Source organism: Scyliorhinus canicula, chromosome 9 (genome assembly GCF_902713615.1).
Source record: "Scyliorhinus canicula chromosome 9, sScyCan1.1, whole genome shotgun sequence".
NCBI lineage: Eukaryota > Metazoa > Chordata > Chondrichthyes > Carcharhiniformes > Scyliorhinidae > Scyliorhinus > Scyliorhinus canicula.
In genome coordinates, this window is record NC_052154.1 from 149,992,290 (window position 1) to 150,012,472 (window position 20,183).

General features: G+C 44.4%; 1 protein-coding gene across 1 annotated transcript in view; it reads left to right on the plus strand.

The window, feature by feature from the left end:
* Positions 1–236: 236 nt before the first annotated feature.
* Positions 237–20,183, plus strand: part of spon1b (spondin 1b) — a 401,065-nt gene continuing 381,118 nt past the window's right edge. Inside the window, 5 exon segments of the mRNA XM_038807896.1 lie at positions 237–805; positions 1,107–1,213; positions 5,260–5,393; positions 9,435–9,508; positions 11,704–11,826. Coding sequence (XP_038663824.1) covers positions 604–805; positions 1,107–1,213; positions 5,260–5,393; positions 9,435–9,508; positions 11,704–11,826 — 640 coding nt within the window. The 5' untranslated portion in view covers positions 237–603.

Genomic DNA, 20,183 nt, shown 5'->3' on the forward strand with positions numbered 1-20,183 from the left:
TCTCAATGTAGCTGTAGCGGTTTGTGTCTCGCAGCGCTCCAGCTTGTTGAAAAGTTTTTTGAGTGTGTGTGTGGGGCGAGTGTTTCAGCTCGCTTCTTTAACCAGTGCCTTGGAAACGCCTTGCAGAAGCAAAGCATTGTCACTGTGTTCTCTCGGTATTCCTCTCAATTACCTCCAGCCCACATGTCCCGTCCCCCGTCCCCCACCCCCTTCCAAAAAAAATCCTCCCTCCCATCCAATCCACCCCCCTCCCCTGTGCGAATCATCAGGCTGTCCAGTCAAATGGACACTGCGGAAGGTTAAAACAGCGCACCGCGCAGTTCTGTACTGTATCTGTGCCGCTCAATCAGCATTGAGCAAGGGAGCTTTTGTGTATGTATGTGTGTGTGTATGTATGTGCCGTGCGTGGGGTGGTGTTGCACAGTTAACACGTGAAACCCGACTTTAAAAAGCAGCAGCTGTGAAACTGACGGGTCTGGTCAATTTCACGCGAGCTGGGACATTCCCTGTGCGTTTGTGTCTATTTCAGCTGCAGATCAGAAGCAAGACACCAAGCGTGAGAGACAGTAGGGAGAACCACACACACACACACTAATATACACGATGGACTTCACTTGGCGCTTCCTCGCTCTCCTCCTCGCCCTTCCCGCGGCGATCGGCTCCTTTCACGACGAGAGCCCGGTCACCGACGGATACTGCAACCGGATCGTTCGGTCTCAGGGCAGCCGGAGGGACGGCAACACCGGATTCAACCTCCAGATCGAAGGGAATCCCGAATTCTACACCCCAGGCAGCACATACCGGGGTAAGCAAATCCGAGTGCAATCCAGACGCCTCCAGCATGAACGAGACTACTCCCTCACCCTCTCTTCCAGGACTTGTTTCCGGGGTGTTTGATAACTGTTTCTAGACTGCCGTCTCCATAAAGATAAATCAAATCCTGTTAAGTTTTATTTTAATGTGTTTTTTTTTGGTATTCAGTGCCCCCTCCTAACTCTGCCGAGAATTTGAAATCTGTGAGCTAACTTTACAGGTATTGCGTCTGGTGTGTTTTTCTCCGTTTGCTAATTTATTTCGTCTCCCTCTCTCCCTTCCTCTCCCTATAGTCACCCTCTCGGCCACAGTTCCCTCCTATTTCCGTGGCTTCACACTCATAGCTCTCAGGGAAGGCGAGGACGGCGACAGGGAGGAGGAATATGCTGGCAACTTTCAGGTAGGTCAAGTCACATCACACCACCGTGACCACCCTCCCTTCCTTCCTCTCCTACCCACTTCACCCCACTCCATCCTTTACCCCAGTCCAGCACATCCCTTCATGGCAAAGGTAAACTAGGAAACGGCTAAAGCATTCAGTCCCACCTTTCACATCGAGGTGAACATTTGTTTGCGAGGCAGGGTTGATAATCAGGGAGAGAGCGTGTGACATTTGAGCAGAACCATTACTCCCAATTAGGGCGCAGAGAAGCGCCAATGCCCTGCTCACAAGAAAGCAAGTGTGTGGGGGCCACACTCACAATGTCTTGCGAATGAATTCTGATATAAATGTTTGGTGTCTGTTAAGTGGATATGTGCACAGTTAATCTGCAGGTTCGCTCACTCCCAGTTCAGGAAAATGTTTGGTTCGCAGTAATTATTACGAAGAGGTTAAATAATTTCAGAATTGGGTTACCTTTGCGCAAATATAGAATAAAAAGAGAACCGCTCTCTTTGTTTCCCCTCACTTGTCGTTTGCCATACATACACATGACAACGCTGTAAGTCTGAGTGAGTGTGTGTATATGAGAAAGTGTGTGGGTGACCGGATGCTTATGTGTGGGTAAATGTGTATGTCAGTGTGTTTGTGTGTGCATGTGCGTGTGTGTGTATGTGTGTTGAGAATCAGTATGTATGTATCCACATGTATTAGTGTGCACGTATGTGAGTGTGACTAGGACTGAGTGCAAAAATCCTGTCATCAAGACCATTTCTAAATAACTCTGAACTGGAGCCAACATACAATCCACGTGCACAATTAAACTGCAGATTCACTTTCTTGAATCGAGAAAATGACTGCTTTCCGGAGCCGTTATTGAGAGAGATTCAATCACTTCGGATTTGGGTTATCTTTGAACAAATGGAAAAATAAGGAGAAATGCTGCTTTTGTTTTTCTCAATTGTCATTTTTCAAACACCATACAATTAACAACACTGCAAGTCTGTTCTCTATCTATCCTGTAAACTGTACTCATCTAATCTTCTATTCAAATGATCTGGTAATTCATTTTCTAAAGGACCCCCCCCCCCCCCCCCCCCCTCATTTCCTGTGTTATTTATTTTGTTTTTGTTTAATTCTAATGATTGGGTCATTTAGAAAACATTCTGCAGCAAAATATACTTTGAATCATTAGAATTTCAAATGGATTGAAACCTTATCAGTCTGTGTGTCTCGCTCTTTCATTCCTTTTTCAGTACACAGTGATGATTTGTTTCGAATCAGAATAAAGGAGTAAAACATTCATACAGCTCAGAAAGTTTTGTATGATTGTAAAGCACCTTGGGCCCCAAGTTATGGAACACCCTCCCTGAACCCCTCATCCTCTCGATCTTGGGTTCTTCCTCCTCAGTTGTTTCTTAAAAGCAACCTCTTTCGAACTATAGAAATGTTACAGTGCAGAAAGAGGCCATTCAGCCCATCATGCCTGCGCTCTTTGACCAAACCTTTGCTCTGCTGATATAATATCTTGTTACATTTTATAATGTTCTTGTGAAGTGGCTGGGGACATTCCATTCAGTTAAAGGTACTGTATTGAGCTGTTTTTGACACACCCGTGTTAAATGAAGCAGCAGAGTTGCAATCAAAGTTACAGTATATAAAGCTCTGGTTTGTCACCCGCTTGGAATATTGCTTTCAGCTCTGAAACCAAATCACAGGAATGGTATTGGAGGGGATGCAGTGCAGATTCGCCAGAATGATCCTGAGACTAAATAAGTTGTTATGAGGGCAGGTTTCATAGACTAGGCTTGTATTGTCTTGATTAAGATTAAGGGCTGAAATTGTTGCACTGTTCAAGGTGGTTGTGATTGATCGGTAGAGTTGATCGGTAGAGTTGAATTCTGGAGTCTAGAATAAAGGAAACCTTATTAACCTTAACTTAGAGCGGAACTATTCAGAAACCACTTCTTCACATAAAGTCAAGTGGAAATTTGGAATTTTCTCGTCTCAAATCTGAGGGTCAATTGAAAATGTTGAAACTGAGATTAATACATTTTTGGGTATGGTTATTAAGGATCAAAGAACATTGATGGATAAATAGTTATAATACAGATTGACCATGAACTAATTGAATGGTGAACAGATTGAAAGCCACACCTGTTCCTGTTTCCTTACATGATGAAAGATATGCTTCGGTCTGGAAGATCGAAGTTTAATTGAGTAATTACTATTGTTACACATTATTTTCATGGAATACATTTAGGCCTGATTTGAGCTGTGGGATGTTAACGTTTGGGTCTTGAAACTATTTTCTCTCTCTTCACTACATCAGCAGAAGCACTGCCTGATTTAATTTTAAATGGGTTAACACCTCTGCAAAAATTGCAGATGGTCTTGTGAAGCATTTTTGTGCCAGTAAGTTGTATGTTATTTTTTATTTAATCATTCATGGGATGTGGCCAGAATTTATTGCGCATCTCTGATTGCCCTCGAGAAGGTGATAGTGAGCTGAATTCTTGAACTACTGCAGTCCATGTGGTGTAGGTACACCCACAGTGCTGTTAGGGAGGGGATGACAAAATTCAGACCCAGCAACAATGAAGGAATGGCCGATATATTTTGAAGTTGCAATGGTGTGTGGCTTGGAGTGGAACGTGGAGGTGGTGGTTTGCCTATATGCTTGTTCCTCTGACCCCGGTTCAATTCCAGATTGGGTCACTGTCTGCGTGGAGTTTGCACGTTTTCCCTGTGTATGCGTGGGTTTCCCCCAGGTTCTTCAGTTTCCTCCCACAGTCCAAAGATGTGCACTTTAGATGAATTGGCCATGCTAAATTGTCCCTTTAAGTCCAGGGATGTGTAGGTTAGGTTATGGGAATAGGGGGGCAAGTGGGAATGGGTAGAGATCTCATTTGAAGGGTCAGTGCAGACTCGATGGGTCGAATGGCCTCCTTCTACACTGTAGGGATTCTATGTAAACATACTATAATGTGTGGGGTTCTCCGTCCTGCCAGCTCCGTTTTCCGGAAGGGCACGCCCCCGCTGGCAGACGGATTTTCCATTCCCGCAGCCGGGGCAATGCAGTTTTCATTTGTGGCCACCCCGTGCCATTGGAAACCCACAGGTGTGAGTATGCTGCTGTCGGAATGGAGGAACCCGCCGATGGAGAATCCCACAGAGTGCCTTTAATGTAATAGAGCGCACCTATGTGTTTCATAGGAGCATTAGAAAACAAAAGTGAAATGTGGACAGTTCTGTCAAAGTCATTAAGGGTGATTGTGTACAATATGAAATCTATATGATGTCAGAATGCCTAGTCAATGTTATATGATTTAAGCTCTAGCCTAAGTCTCCCATCAAAGATCTAATTTTGCATCTCGGATAATATTTGTTGGCTTTATTCCATTTTAATTGTTGATGCACAACAACTATAATTAGATGATAGATTTGAATGTCAAATCTATCAATCATTTAAAATTGCTAGAAATATGAATGATTACATTTCATTGATTGGTTTATCTATCATTGCAAATTACTTCATAATTTATTGGTTCTTGCATTATTATTATGTGTTTGTGAAATAGGTTAATACCTAACAAATGCTACTAACTAGTGACAGCTCTGGGTTAGTGAACAATATTGTTGAAAGTCACAGGTTGAAGTTTGACAACAGAGACTTGAGCACATAATCCAGGGTGACACTCTGGGTATCAATAACAAGGGAGCACTGCACCATCAGAATTGTGGTCCTTCAGGTCAGATGTTAAGTTAAGGTTTTGTAGCCCCTCTCAGATCGATGCAAAGATCCCATTGCGCTGTTTTGAAGATCCCATTGACCTGGGCCAATATTTTGTTGTGCAGCCAACAGAATCATAATGATGTTTGTGGGAGCTTACTGTGCAGAAATTGGCTGCTTTGTTTCCTACATTACAACAGGGGCTCCACTTCAAGAGAACTTCATTGAGTGCAAAACACCCCAAGATCATGAAAGGTTTTGGATGAATTGCAACTTTAAAAAATAATGAATACTATTAACAAATGTCTCTCTCTCTCCCCTGCTCAATCTTCAGATAATTGATCATGAGGACACGCAGTTTATGACAAACTGCCCATACGCTGTCACAGAGAGCACACCCAGGAGACGGACGCGCATCCAGGTCTTTTGGACAGCACCCGCTGTTGGTTCAGGATGCATTATATTGAAGTAAGTTCTGTTGCTCATCAGTGAAGGACTCAAGTTTGAGGTTCTGGAAAGTAACTGGTCATTGATGTACATACATTGGAAGAATTAAGCAAACAATGGCCACCAAGGCCCAGCAACTTTGATTTCTTCCATTCTGGCAGTCACAAGATCAGCTGAATAGTGCTGTTACCATATCTAATGTTACCTTTCCAAGGCATTTTGCATTAACAAGTTGCTGACTAACCATTAAAATAATTCTCTTATATGTTAGCTTACAACCGACCCAGGCATGTCTAAAGAAAAACTTGCATTTCTGGAGCATATTTCGTAACCTCAAATGTCTCAACCAATGAAAAATACATCTGGAGTGTAATCACTGTCTTGATGAAGGAAACACAGAAGCCAATTTGTGCACAGCAAGCTCCCACAAACAGCAATGAGATAATGACCAAGTCATCTCTTTTAGAAGTGTTGGTTGAGAGATAAATATTGGCCAGGACAACAACCCTGCTCTTCTTCAAATGAGTGCCATGGAGTATTTTATATCCATCTGAGAGAGAACTTTAGTTTAATGCCTCATCCAAAAATTGACACCACTTGATAGTGCAGTACTCCACTGGCACTGGCAGCATCCACATGGATTGTGTGCTGACGTCTCTGGAGTGGGACTTGAGCCCACTGAGCTGTGAGATTTTGACTTACTGAAGATGCTTGTAATTTTATTAACCATTTTCTTGAACAGAGCAAGCTGTGCAGTTCTCTTTCCTTAGCTCTCTTTCCTTGGCTATTATAGCTCTGGGTGTTATATATTCGATGGGTACATAGATGTACTGTTTTGACGAGGTATGTCTGTGGTTCAGTTGAACAAGATGGACTAGAATACAAGATAAATTTACTGTTTGGCACCGAGAGGGTGCAATATTTAAATGAGCTTAAGTATTCTGTTAGTGTGTGGCTTATTTGGAATGCAATGATGAACCATAGAGATTCATGGCTATTTGAGTCATTTTTTAATGGTTGGTTCACAGGAATCTTCAATGATGCAAATTTTTACAGCAAAAGAACACACACTTCTGGAATGGTTGATTCAGAAATGGAAATACTGTATTGAAAAGAGTGCAAAAATGGGAGTAGATATGATTAAAATAATCTTTGGGTCTCTTGAGTTTCATTTTTAACTAAAAGAACAATTCCATTTTTAACTAAAAGAACAATTCCTTCACCAATGATTGTTACAAATGACTTGGTCACTTGTCAAATTTTCACTCTGAATGCAGACAGTTACTTAAACCTGTCAAACACTGTGTTCTCCCCATCATCAGGAGTGCCTGCTTCCATCTCCATAATATAGCATGTCTCCTCTACAGCCTCAGCTCACCTTTGGCTGAAATCCTCAAATATGCTTTTGTCAATGTTTTCCTGGCCAACCTCCCATCGTGCAACCTCTTGAGCTCACCCAAGGCATTAGCTCCTGTATCCTAATTGGGAACATAGCACGTTCACTCATGACCTCTTTGCTCGCTGACCTTCATTGGCTGCTGGTCCAAAAACGCCTCGATTTTAAAATTGTCAGCTGCATTTTCAAATCTCTCTATGGCCGAGCCCCTCCCTATGTCTACATTATTGATCAGCCTCACAACCCTCCTGAGATCTGTGTTCCTCCACTTCCGGACTCTTCCATAGTCCTGATTGTCTTTGCTCAAACATTAGTGGCCTTGTGTTTAGCTTGTAGGGACTTAACTCTGTTAACAGGATTGAATGTGACAATAATATTCAATTATGGAGCAGCTATATTAAGAGAAAGGCAAGACAAACTTATACAGTAAAGATAAAGGCTGGTCAGTGATTTGCAGAGCAATACGAGCTTTATTCTTCCCTTGTCATATCTGAATGGCAGAATACACTTTTAAATTTGGATTTCCTTGTGACGTTTCAAGCATTCCTGCTTCTTTCTTATCATTATCCTTTCTTAGCCACACCAAACTCCTTGAGAGGACTGCTATTGTGCTGACAACACGGCCCCCTCCCCTCCACCCGCCAAACTGGCCCCCCTGAGGTGACCAGTCAGAACTTTCCATGTATATACACAATCATGTGGCTCTTGTTCAATCATGTGTGTTTATATGAACATCATTCACCTGTGCATGGCACAACATGCATTTCCTTTGTGCTCACAACTTCTGCAGTTCAGCTATCTCACAGTTCTAAACTAGTACAAGCTGGTTTTTAGAACATGGCATTGTTTCTACAGATTCAAACCCCGACAGATTATATTAATACGAAAAGAAAGAGTGTAATTTTTACAAGGTTCCAAGGCCCTAAGTCTGGAATTCCAGCTTCAAATCTCTCCACCTCTCAATGTCTCTCTTTGAGATGACCCTTAAAATTTACGTCAAATCTGTCAGGAAAATACCTCTTATGTGGTTCTAATGGGTAGATTTTCTTTGGTAACACTCTTGCTAAGTCATAGAATTTACAGTGCAGAAGCACTGTCTTGGAGCATTTTGTATGTTAAAGATGCAAGTAATTGTCACAGCTGATGGCATGTCTTCACATCAAGCAATTGTATTCACTTGGCTTTTATTTTGCCTGTCAATCATCCCCCTTTGCCAGGTTGGCTGTGTGCATTGTCCAGTCTTATTAGCATGTTTCCTGCTTTGTTAATTCTCTTTGCTCATTGCCAATTGTCAATCTTTTATTCGCGCCTTTTTGTACACAATCTCATCATCTCTGTTTGGCTGTTCCATGTGACCTTTCCCAACCGGGAACGATTCCATTGCACATTGGGAACACTGATTTGAGCTGTGAGGTGCATGGGCTTACACATTGGAATCTTCTTATCATGACATCCTCTGGTGTTCCAGAAAGAGCGCTGATTTCTCTTGCTACCACTCTGACCTTTTAAATGGGATGCAACAGTCTACCGCACATTGCAAATGAATTCAGCTCCTGCCTGTCTGTCTTCCAACTTTAAGTACCACTGTAAATGCTGGTCAACATTTATCCATCAGCCAACACCACTGAAACAGACTATATACAACAACCACAGCTACTTATATTTATATAGTGCCTTTAATGCAATGACACTTTCCAAGGCATTACAAAAGCAAAGTGTGACATAAAGGAGATAGTCACTTAAAGGAGGCAAGTCAGGCAGAGCGACGGAGAGGTGTAGGGAAGGAATTCCAGAGTTTGAGGCCCAGGCAACTGAAGACATGCTCATAAACTGTGTAGCAATTATGATTGGGGATGCACAAGAAGCCAGAATTAGTGGAGCACCGATATCTCGGAGGGTGTGGGGTTGGAGGAGATTATGAAGATAGGGATAGACAAAGCCATGAAGGTATTTGGAAGCAAGGATGAGAACTTCAAAATGAAAATGTTGCTTGGCCAGGATCCAATGTAGGTCAATGACCACAGAAGTGTTCGAGAACTGGGACTTGCTGTAAGTTAAGATATTGGCAGCAGAGCTTTGGATGACCTCAAGTTTACGGAGGGTAGAATGTGGGAGACCTGCCAGAGGTGCGTTGGAATAGTTGACTTAAAAGATAACAGAGGCATGGATAAGGGTTTCAGCAGCAGATGAGTGGAGACAGGACGAGATTACAATGTTATGGAGTTGGAATTAGGCTTGAGATGGCACAAGGTCAGAACCTCATCTCAGGATAAAAAGTGACACCAAGGTTGCACACAGACATTATGATCTCCAACTATATATTTAATCAGCATTTGTTTGGAACTCACTGCATGCAAATTATCATCCATGTCTAACTACTTGCAACCAATGTGTACATTTCCAATGTGCTTGAGTGAGCCCGAATTGCTTTTGGGACATCTCTGAGAGCAGTAAAGTTCTTCTATAAATCCAAGTATGTTCTTTCTTTATCTTATAAAGTTTCAGTTTCCGATCCCATGCTGTATTACACCCGACCAACAGATTTTAATTGTGGAATCAAACCACATCTGGGCAAAGCACCTTGTCTCTTTACTTCTTTCTTGCATTCCGTTGTTACCTATACAACTCTCAAGCTGCAGAAACTCATTTGCCATTTTCCTTTGTAGAGCCAGCATTGTGCAGAAGCGGATAATCTGGTTCCAGGATGATGGGGCACTCACAAAGAGATTGTGTGAGAAAGGTAAGTGTACAATCCCTTGCTGTTTTCTGTCGTTCCTACTAGACATTTCGCTAGTGATGTGGAATTCTCTAAAGGCAGCTTGCTTCAAGTATCTGTTATAGCTTCAAATCAGTGTGGGCAATTTTGATTTTGTGCAGTACTGTAATGCAAGTGACAAAAAGCTGGAATTCCAATTTGTATCTCGCCCCATTTTTATTTTATATTGACTTTGTTGTAAATTTAAATGAGGTGAGTGATATATGCGGGCGTAGTCGATTTACTATCATTTGGTTTACACTTTGGCACAAAGTCATGATCTGCTCCAGTTTTAATTATCATGTGAATTAGGGCCAAAACTGTAATTCAGCCACTTGATTGTGCATTATATTAATTCATCAAAGTATCTGTTTCATGACTATTCAGCCTAAGATCTGCATGTGATCTTCTTTTATTCCTGTGATCTAGAGTTCAATCTAATCTGCTGTGATGGACAAAAGTATCTATTCTCCTTTTACCAGCATTAAAGGATCTATAGTGTCAGGAATTTGGGAAGTCTTAACCCAGTTATTCCAAGTCAAAGACTGTAGGTCAAACCTTTCCTTAATTTGACAATAGTTGACATTACATTGCCGGCCTTGCTCAGAGAAATCTCCAGCATGCCTGCTATGGCTGCAGGAATGGGTGCATTTGGAGGCTCTTGTCTAAAGCTGGGCTCAATGTTCATCATTGGGAGCAATAGGGAGAGCTGCCCTTGTCTTGTCATAGTTAAACCTGACCATTGGTCCTTGATGCTGGCAGTGGGGGCTGAAATTGTAACTCACTCAAAACACCTTCACATAAACAGAGTTACAAACTAGTGTCAAAATTGGCCCTCTGCTCCTTTCCTCCCATCCACTGTCCTCTGTCTTTTAGCACTGTGAATAAAACAAATCTGCTAAAATGTGTGCACAAGAATATTTGATTCAAGTAAATGCTACACTGATTCACACATAGAATAACCCAGAGTAAGAATATAAGAACAGAGAAAATAGGAGTAGAAGTAGACTATTCGTCCCCTCAAGACACCTCTGCCTTTCAGTGCAATTGTGACTCATCTTCTCTCTCAACCTCACTCCTGCCAGCTCTCTTGCTTCCCTGAGAAATCGAAAATCAATCTATCCTAGCGTGGAATATATTCAATGATGGGGCATACACAATTCTCTGGGATAGAGAATTCCAAAGATTCACAATGTTCTGAACAAAGAAATTTCTCCTTACCTCAGTCCTAAATAATCAACCTTTTATCCCAAGACCTTTTATCTGTGTTCTAGATCTCCCAGCCAGGCGTAACCATCTCTGTGTCCACCCTGTCAAACTCCTTCGGAATCTTACTGGTTTCAATGAGACCAACTCATATTCTTCCAAATCCGGAGAATATTGACCCAATTTATTGTAGGACAACCCTCTCATCCCAGGAGCCAAGTAGTAAATTAATGGCAAACAAACTTCAACTTAGGTGAGTGTGAGGAGATGCACTTTGGCCAGAAAGATAGCACATCTCCTACACTTTAGCAAATGGGAAACTGATGGCTGGAAGAGGGAAGGGTTCCAGGGTTCCAAGTGGCCAAATCATTTAAAACAGCATCACAAGTCAGCAAAACAATGCCAGGAATATTACTGTTAAGCCAATAGCTAATTAATTAACAGTAATTTCTAGACAACATAGATTAACCTGCTGATCTCTCTTTGATTTGATGTATTTATTGTCACGCGTACTGAGGTACAGTGAAAAGTATTGTTCTGCTTACAATCCAGGCAGATCGCTCCACACATGAAAACATAGAACATACTATAAATAACGGTTATAAAACATGTAGGAAGAGGATCTGTAAGGGAGAGCTCGCAGAGAATTGCCATGTTCCGCCGCCATTTTGTGGGGGGGGGGGGGAGGGGGAATTTAAATCCACCATTTTTTTGCATCTGAAATTCTGGCAGTCCCAAAATAATTGGAATATTTCTTGATTAGAGAGCATAAAAAAATTTACCCTCAGCTGCTTTCATGATTTAAGTGTCTGGGGAACATTTAAACCCAGTTCATCTTTGCATCCCTGGTGACTTTAAATGTGTAACATTCCAGTTTTGATCCTGCAAGGAACTTAATTCATTTCTGATCCAAAATGTAGTTAGCAGCGAATAAGTGTACATTTCTCCTTTCAATCCTCCCATTTCCTTTTCAGTATTGGGTGAAGAATACACCACAGAAAGACCCATCCAGGACTGTTGTGCTTGTGGAACAGCAAAATACAGGTTAACATTTTACGGAAATTGGTCAGAGAAGACCCATCCGAAAGATTATCCAAGTAAGATACAAGCTTTTCATCAATGAGCATTTTTTTATGTACTGAATAATATTTGAACGACAAGCTTTAATAGACTGCAAATTAGTCTTAAGGATTACCCTTTTATCAATTTAAGGAGAGTCTGCCCACATTCAACAAAATATGACTGTCTTAATATTGTGAGAGGAGTGAGGGAAGCAAACACAAAGAATTAATATAAAACACATGAGAATGCACTAACTTTGAACAAAGGCTTTAGGCAACTCCTGTGTCTGAATTAATAGGGAATAATAGAGAAAGTACCAAAATATGAGTTGTCAAGCAACATTGAATATATAACACAGAAACAGGTCATTCAGCCCAACCAATTTATGCTCCACATAAGCCTCCTCTATTTTCATCTAATCCCACCAATATATCCTTCCATTCCTTTCTCCAACATGTTGGCATCTATCTTCCATTTAAAAAACATCTATCATCAATTGCCTCAACTATTCCAGAAGAAAGCAAATTCCACATTCCCATCTCTGTCTGTGCAAAGACATTTCTCCTGAATGCCTTATTGTCTCGTTAGTGACTAACTTATTTAATAGAGCATAATTTTATACTTGCAATTCCAAAAGCTATCCCTGTCGCTCTGTCGTAAAATCTGATATCATGACATTAGTTTGGGCCCCCAACACCATCACGCCAGAAAGGAGTGATATGGAAAATGAAGGAAACACAAAGACTGAATCCTGCCTGCTTTCTGATTAAAGCCAATGTGAAGATCATCTGTGACTGCCACAAACAAGTGTGTGCAAAGTACCCTGGGAGTAATCGTGCCACTTATATCCTCAGACACTCCCAGATACTATATCACTTTGCATCCAGCACAACTGGATGGTTGGCTATTTGGAGATGAGGGTTACCTGTTAAGAGGTGACCCGTGTCACCGATCCAGCATCTGCATTCTGAGGCAGAGGAATGATACAATGTGAGAAATGCTCCTACCAGGACGAATGCAGAGATGAACATTTGTTAGATTCCGATGCCTGACTGGATCTGCTGACGCCCTGCAATATGTGCCAATTTGGGTCTCCCTGACCATTGTCATTTGCTGTGCACTACACAACTTGACATTGCAGAGGGTAGAACTAGCATAATTCATGGATGGTTTGTCCACCATAAACCACAAGGTCTGCTCTGGTGCTGGGGTCTGATGCTGCATTTGGGTCTAGTTCCTGTAACATTAGGCTGGACAATACGTTACACTTTCCTCCAGTATCAATCTTCACCTACAGTCTTGTGTTCCTGCAGATCATATTGAAGGTGGTGAAGATCTCATCCTTTTCTGTGACAGTATCGACTCTCTCACAAGAGAGTGTTGTTGGAGGTTCTGTGGGTTTGCTGGTTTATCTGAGCTCTCTGACCCTTGACCATCTGCTATGTTGCTGATGGCAGAGGAAGGCTGATGTGGTGTCGATCTGCAGCATTTAGTGAAGTGATTCACTTTCCATATTTGTTGCTTTGTTTGCCATATTCAAAACAAAATGTCCTATTCTGAGGGCAATGGCCATGAAAGTTGGAGCAGGGTGTGCTCTACTGTGAATACTGATGTTTCCTGCCTAAAATCTCTGCTTGTCGTGTCTGATTGTTTATTTAGCAGGTAGATGCGAATGGCTGCTTGTAACATTAGGGCCGAGATTCTTCTGTAATCGGCAGGACGGGCAACTCTGAATCTTCTGCACCTTCAGGAGCTAGGCCCGCCCTGGAGTGATTTGCGCCCTGCCGGCTGGTGGGAAGAGGGCTGAGCGCCACGCCAACCGGCGCCGAAGGGCCTCCGCCGGCCGGCGGGAGTTGGTGCATGCGAGGGAGCACCAGCGTGTGCTGGCGTCATCCCTGCGCAAGCGCAGAGGGCTTTGTTTCCGCACCAGCAATGGCGGACTGCTACAGCCGCCGGTACGGAACAATAGAGTGCCCCACGGAACAGGCCCGCCCGCGGATCGGTGGGCCCCGTTCGCGGGCCAGGCTACCAATACCATGACCTCCCGAGGCCAGATCCACCCCCCCCCCCGCCCCCCAAGAACCCCGGAGGCCGCCCGCGCTGCCAGGTCCTGCCGGTAAGGACCTACTCCAATTTACGCCAGCGGGACTGGCAAAAGACTTGCGGGACTTTGGCCCATTGCGGGGCAGAGAATTTGGGCAGCCCCGGGGCCCATTGAGTCGCGCTAGATCCCGCCATTCTCTGAGGCGGGTGGCGCGACCCACGCCGAGCCAATTTTTGTGGGGGGCAGGAGAATTTGGAGGATGGCGGGGGCGGGATTTATGCCCCCGGCGATTCCCCGACCCGGCCGGGGGGGGGGGGGGGGGGGGGGGGGGGGCGGTCGGAGAATCCAGCCCTAGATCTTTTTCTCGCAGCAGATGCTTCCAGACTAGATCACTGTGAAACTCGCAGACTATTCGATCCCTGACTCGTTCATCAGTGAGAGTTACAAATGCACATTTCTGTGCTAACATTTTCAAGGTTGCATATAAGGTTGAATTGATTCATCTGCTCTTTGGTTTGGTTAATTAAATGCATGCCAATTTTTACTGGAAGACAAATATCCTTGAATGTTTTTAGAATTATTTCAGGGTCCTATTTCTCCTCATCCATCTGGAAAAGAAGATTCGGAATTTCTCGACGGCTTCATGTTCCACTAAGTTTAATAAATTTGTACCTTTTCTGATATATCAAACAACGCAGTGTCACAGTAAATATGCCACTCCTTCTCAAATTTTTCCCACCTGTCTGCAATGTTTTAATTAAAGACAAATGGGTGGATGTGGCAAAGTCCTTGTGCCATATTGCCAACTCCTGACACCATGGGGGAAATTCTCTGTTTCAGAGATGAAGTGCTGACGCTGGGAATTAAATATGAGTGTTCTACATTGACAAAAGCGGTGCTGGCCCCGGGGCAATTCCGTTCTCGTTAATGGGCTAGCACCAGCGCCACAGAGAACTCACCCAATTCCATAAGACAATAAGACATAGGAGCAGAATTAGGCCACACGGCCTATCGAGTCTGCTCCGCCATTCAATCACGGCTGATATTTTCCTCATCCCCATTCTCCTGCCTTCTCCCCATAACCCCTGATCCCATTATTAATCAAGAACCTGTATATCTCTGTCTTAAAGACACTCAGTGATTTAACCTCCACACCCTTCTGTGGCAAAGAGTTCCACAGATTCACCACCCTCTGGCTGAAGAAACTCCTCCTCAGCTCTGTTTAAAAGGAGCATCCCTTTAGTTTGAGATTGTGTCCTCTGCTTCTAGTTTTTCCTACAAGTGGAAACGTGCTCTCCACATCCACTCTATCCAGGCCTTGCAGTATCCTGTAAGTTTCAATAAGATCCCCCCTCATCCTTCTAATCTCTAATGAGTACAGACCCAGAGTCTTCAACCGTTCCTCATACAACAAACTCTTCATTCCAGGGATCATTCTTGTGAACCTCCTCAGGACCCTTTCCAAGGCCAGCACATCCTTCCTTAGATAGGGGCCCAAAACTGCTCACAATACTCCAAATGGGGTCTGGCAGAGTCTTATACAGCCTCAAAAGTGCATCCCTGGTCTTGTATTCTAGCCCTCTTGCCATAAATGTTAACATTGCATTTGCCTTCCTAACTGCCGACTGAACCTACACGTTAACATTAAGAGAATCGTGAACAAGTACTCCCAAGTCCCTTTGTGCTTCTGATTTCCTAAGCATTTCCCCATTTAGGAAATAGTCTATGCCTCCATTCCTCCTTCCAATGTGCATAACCTCACAACTTTCCACATTGTATTTCATCTGCCACTTCAATGCCCACTCTCCTACCTTGTCCAAATCCTTCTGCAGCCCCTCTGCTTCCTCAATACTGCCAGTCCCTCTACAGAAATTTGTATCATCTGCAAACTTAGCAACAGTGCCTTCAGTACCTTCTTCCAGATCATTAACTTATATCGTGAAAAGTTGTGGTCCCAGCACAGACCCCTGAGGCACACCACCAGTCACCGGCTGCCATCCTGGAAAAGACCCTTTTATACCACTCTTTGCCTTCTGCCAGTCAGCCAATCCTCTATCCATGCCAGGATCTTACTCTTAACACCGTGGGCTCTTAAGTTTTTTAACAGTCTCCTGTGCGGCACTTGTCAAAGGCCTTCTGGAAATCTAAATAAATCACGTCCACTTCTCCTTCAAAGAACTCTGACAGACATGACCTCCCTTTGACAAAGTTGTGCTGACTCAGTCCTATTTGATCATGCACTCCAAGTACTCCACAATCTCATCTTTAATAATGGACTCTAAAATCTTACCAACGACTGAAGTCTGGCTAACCAGCCTATAATGTCCCATCTTCCGCGTCCTTACCTTCTTAAACAGCGGTGTTACATTAGCCACTTTCCAGCCATCTGGGACCCTTCCTGCCTCCAGTGGTTCATGAAAGATCACCACCAATGCCTCCACAATCTCTTCAGCTATCTCTTTTAGAACCCTTGGGTGTAGTCCATCCGATCCAGGTGATTTATCCACCTTCAGACCTTTCAGTTTCCCCAGAATCTTCTCCTTAGTGATGGCCACTGCACTCACCTCTGCCCCCTGATTCTGCTGGAGCTCTGGCATCCCACTGGTGTCTTCCACCGTGAAGACTGATGCAAAGTAACTATTCAGTTCCTCTGACATTACTTTGTTTCCTATTATTACTTCTCCTGCCACGTTTTCCAGTGGTCCAATGTCTATTTTTGCCTCTCTCTTACCTTTTTATATATTGAAAAAAACTCTTCATATCTTCTCTTATTTTATTAGCTAGCTTGCAGTCATATTTCATCTTCTCTCCCCTTATTGTTTTTTTAGTTGTCCTCTGCCCGCTTTTAAGGTTTCCCAATCCTCTGGCTTCCCACTAATCCTTGGCCACTTTGTATGCTTTTTATTTAGCTTTTATGCTGTCCGTGACTTCCCTCGTCCACCGTGGATGCCTTGTCCTCTCCTTAGCATGTTTCCTCCTCCTTGGGATGAATTTCTGTTGTGCCTCCCAAATAACCCCCAAAACCTCCTGCCATTGCTGTTCCACTGTCTTCCCTGCTAGGCTTCTTTTCCAATTAACTCTGACCAGCTCCTCCCTCATGTCTTTGTCGTCACTCTTATTTAATTGTAATACCGTTACATCTGATTCCAGCTTCTCCCTCTCAAACTGCAGGGTAAATTCTATCATATTGTGGTCATTGCTCCCGAAGTGTTCCTTCACCTTAAGTTTCCTAATCAAGTCTGCCTCATTACACATCACCAAATCCAGAATCACCTGTTCCCTAGTAGATTCGGTCACAAGCTGTTCCAAAAAACTGTCTCTTTGACATTCCACAAATTGCTTTTCTTGGGATCCACTACCAACCTGTTTTTCCCAGTCCATCTGCATATTGAAGTCCCCCATGATTATTATGACATTGTCTTTTTTACATGCTTCCTCTATCTCCTGTTTTATTTTGTGCCCCACATCCAATCCCAATGCTTGTCGACCCTCATCCCAGCCAAGACGATGACACTGGTTGTGCTGGAGCAGACCCATCTCATTGATAGGTCAGCTGGGGCCAGAGGGTAGATGGTGGAGTGGCTGAGGGGTGCACCAATATGACCAGTGGCACTAAGTTCCCAGTGGGTAGTCAGCGGCATGCGCAGCCGGATGGCTGCCTTGCAAGCTGCAGCAATGGTGGTTCATGCCCATCCACCCGACCCTATGACCCACGTCCTGGCTGCCCCTCACTACTCCCCCCCACCCCCCCCGCCCCCGGCCCTGGCAGCCACTCCCCTCTGGCCAGCGGCATACCTGCCAGCATACTACAGCAGTGTTGGGCATTTTTTGTACCTGCTCTCTCTCTCCCTCAGCAATCACGTCGCCTGTTTCCCGGTTTTAAATACCACAAGTGACCCTTTCCGTCAGTATTTCTGCTTGGAAGAGGCGGAGCATCATTAGCGGCCTGGAAATTGTCAGGTCATGCCCGTTAATGATGTGCCAATGGCGTTTATGCACATGTGCACATGTTGCATGCCCATACCAGCGTTCAGCCGTAGAACGCATTCACGCCTCTGTCGAGGGACCAGTGCATGGCATTCTGTTCGGCGCGCCCAGAACCAACCTCGATTTTCGGCTGATGTGCAATTCTCCACCTGATGGTGTTTCGGGATTCCTGCGTCGGCCAATGGAGAATCCAGCCCAATGTATATGTTGGGCTGGACTCTCTATTCCAGAGGCTAAGTGCCGACGCCAACGGAGGACCCTTGGTGTTTCATGATGGGACAATCGGCGCGAAAACTGCACCAATTCCGCTACCGGACCGGGGCTAGCACCGGCGGGTGCCGCGTGAAACACCAACTGAAAGCGCGGAAAATGTTTGGAGAATTGCTGGGTCCGTGCTGCACAAGCACAGGGCTGACAAGCTGCAGCCGCGCATATGCCTACACTCCCACATACGCACTGATCGCGCCGGAAAAGATAGCACCCCGACCGCACAGCCCACCTCCTGGCCACACCCCACCATGCCCCCCAGCCCTTGCAGAAGCCCCCCGCCCAGTGGCATGGATCTTGGCAGAATATGGCATTGTTGGACACTGTCCGCATGCCCTCTCTCTATTTCCACAACCGCCACGTCAGGCTCACGACCGCTGAAACCACACGTGGCCCGCGCCGTCGGGAACCTGACCCATCGGAGGCAGAGCATCGCGGGTGGGCCCGCTATTGACATTCCAACAGGGTTGCAACTACGCGCGGCGTGCATCGCGATGACCCCGATTTTTAGGGGCGGAGCATCGTGACCCGGTGTCAGACTGGCGCCTGCTGCGATTTCGGTGTTGGGTGCAATCCTCCACCCGATCGCTGTTCCCGATTTTGGCGTTGGGCAATGGAGAATTCCACCCGCGTGTTCCCAAATGACAGGAATCAAGGACTTGTAACAAACAATAGTTACTTCACTAGTTGAGCAGGTACTTCATGCCCGTGCTCCAGGGAGAACTCCCCCGCTCTTGACACGTGACCCTTTTTTGTAGTGATGTCATCATGTGACCACTTGGTCTACACCCACTCTTCCTCGTATCCTTTAATCACTCCTTTCTTTATTGTCTATGTTGAAAAGTGTACACACATTGAGGATAACATGCAGTTAGTTTTTGCAAGCAGTAAGTATCAGAAGCCAGGAAGTAAATGTGAAATGAAATTCGATAAATTACAAAAATCTGAAAAAGATGCAATAAAAACCCTGGAGTAAATATTTACTGTTCCATGGTTTCTTTAACATATTACTTTTTGTAAGATGGATTATCGTCCAAATTTCAGTGTTTCACTTTCCATCATTTTTATAAAATTTAATTTATGGTGTTTTTGTATCCAATACATGCACACACTGTGTTAAAGCAGACTAAGCAAGCAGTAACTATTTGTCTTGCAAGTGACAGAAATATGCTCAACTGCTGAGAAAACCATTTTTCGCTGTTGCTATTGTTCTCTTCAACTCGCTTTCACTTCTCCCTGTCCAGTTTTTGCTCAAATCTCCAGATGTTGCCTGCTCACCTCACATCTTGGTTGAATGACCACTTCCCTAAAATTTTTCAAACATTGGCTGCCCAAATTATTGGAGGCTAGGGGTCGGCAACCTTAGTTGGATACGTTCCCAGAAAGTTAGCCCATTACCTCCTACCTCCAATAGCACCACCCCTAATTGATCAGTCCCAAGCATCTAGCCAAATGGAACCCTGTCTTCCTCGGGCAATTGGAAAGAGAATACTCTTCATTGTTTGTTTGGGTAATTCTTGACAGTTGCTTAAAAAGCTTCCTACTTGCCCCCATTTCTAAGTTTTAAAAAAAAACCATGTGTCTTCAAAGAAAGTTTGAAAAACAATACCGGGCAGGATTCTCCACCAACCCCCGCTAGTAGCGGAGTACACGATGCAGCGGAGAATCCACTGTAGGCCATGAAATTCCATAGCTCCGGTACCCAGCTGGTGTTGGCATCGAATTTCATGCCTTGCGATAGCAGGGAGATGCAAATGGATAAAATTGACCCATTTGCATCCTATTAACGGGCTGGCCACCAGATTCTCCAAGCCTGCGTGAAACTCTGTTCCTCTGGGCAGGGTTTCACGTGGGTGAGCATTGGTGCAGGTATTTCCCAGTGTGACCCTGATGTGGACCCCGCTGCGGACCAAGGGAGTAACCTGAGGCAAACCCTGCTCACCCCTCCGCTACCAGACCCCTCAACCACCATCCCAGCAGAGATCTCCCATAAGAGAGACCCCACCAGAAACCCACATTGCAGGGACCCCACCAGAAACCTTCCCCATTGCAGAAGACCCCCCACCCCAGTACAGAGACGCTTACCGGAAACCC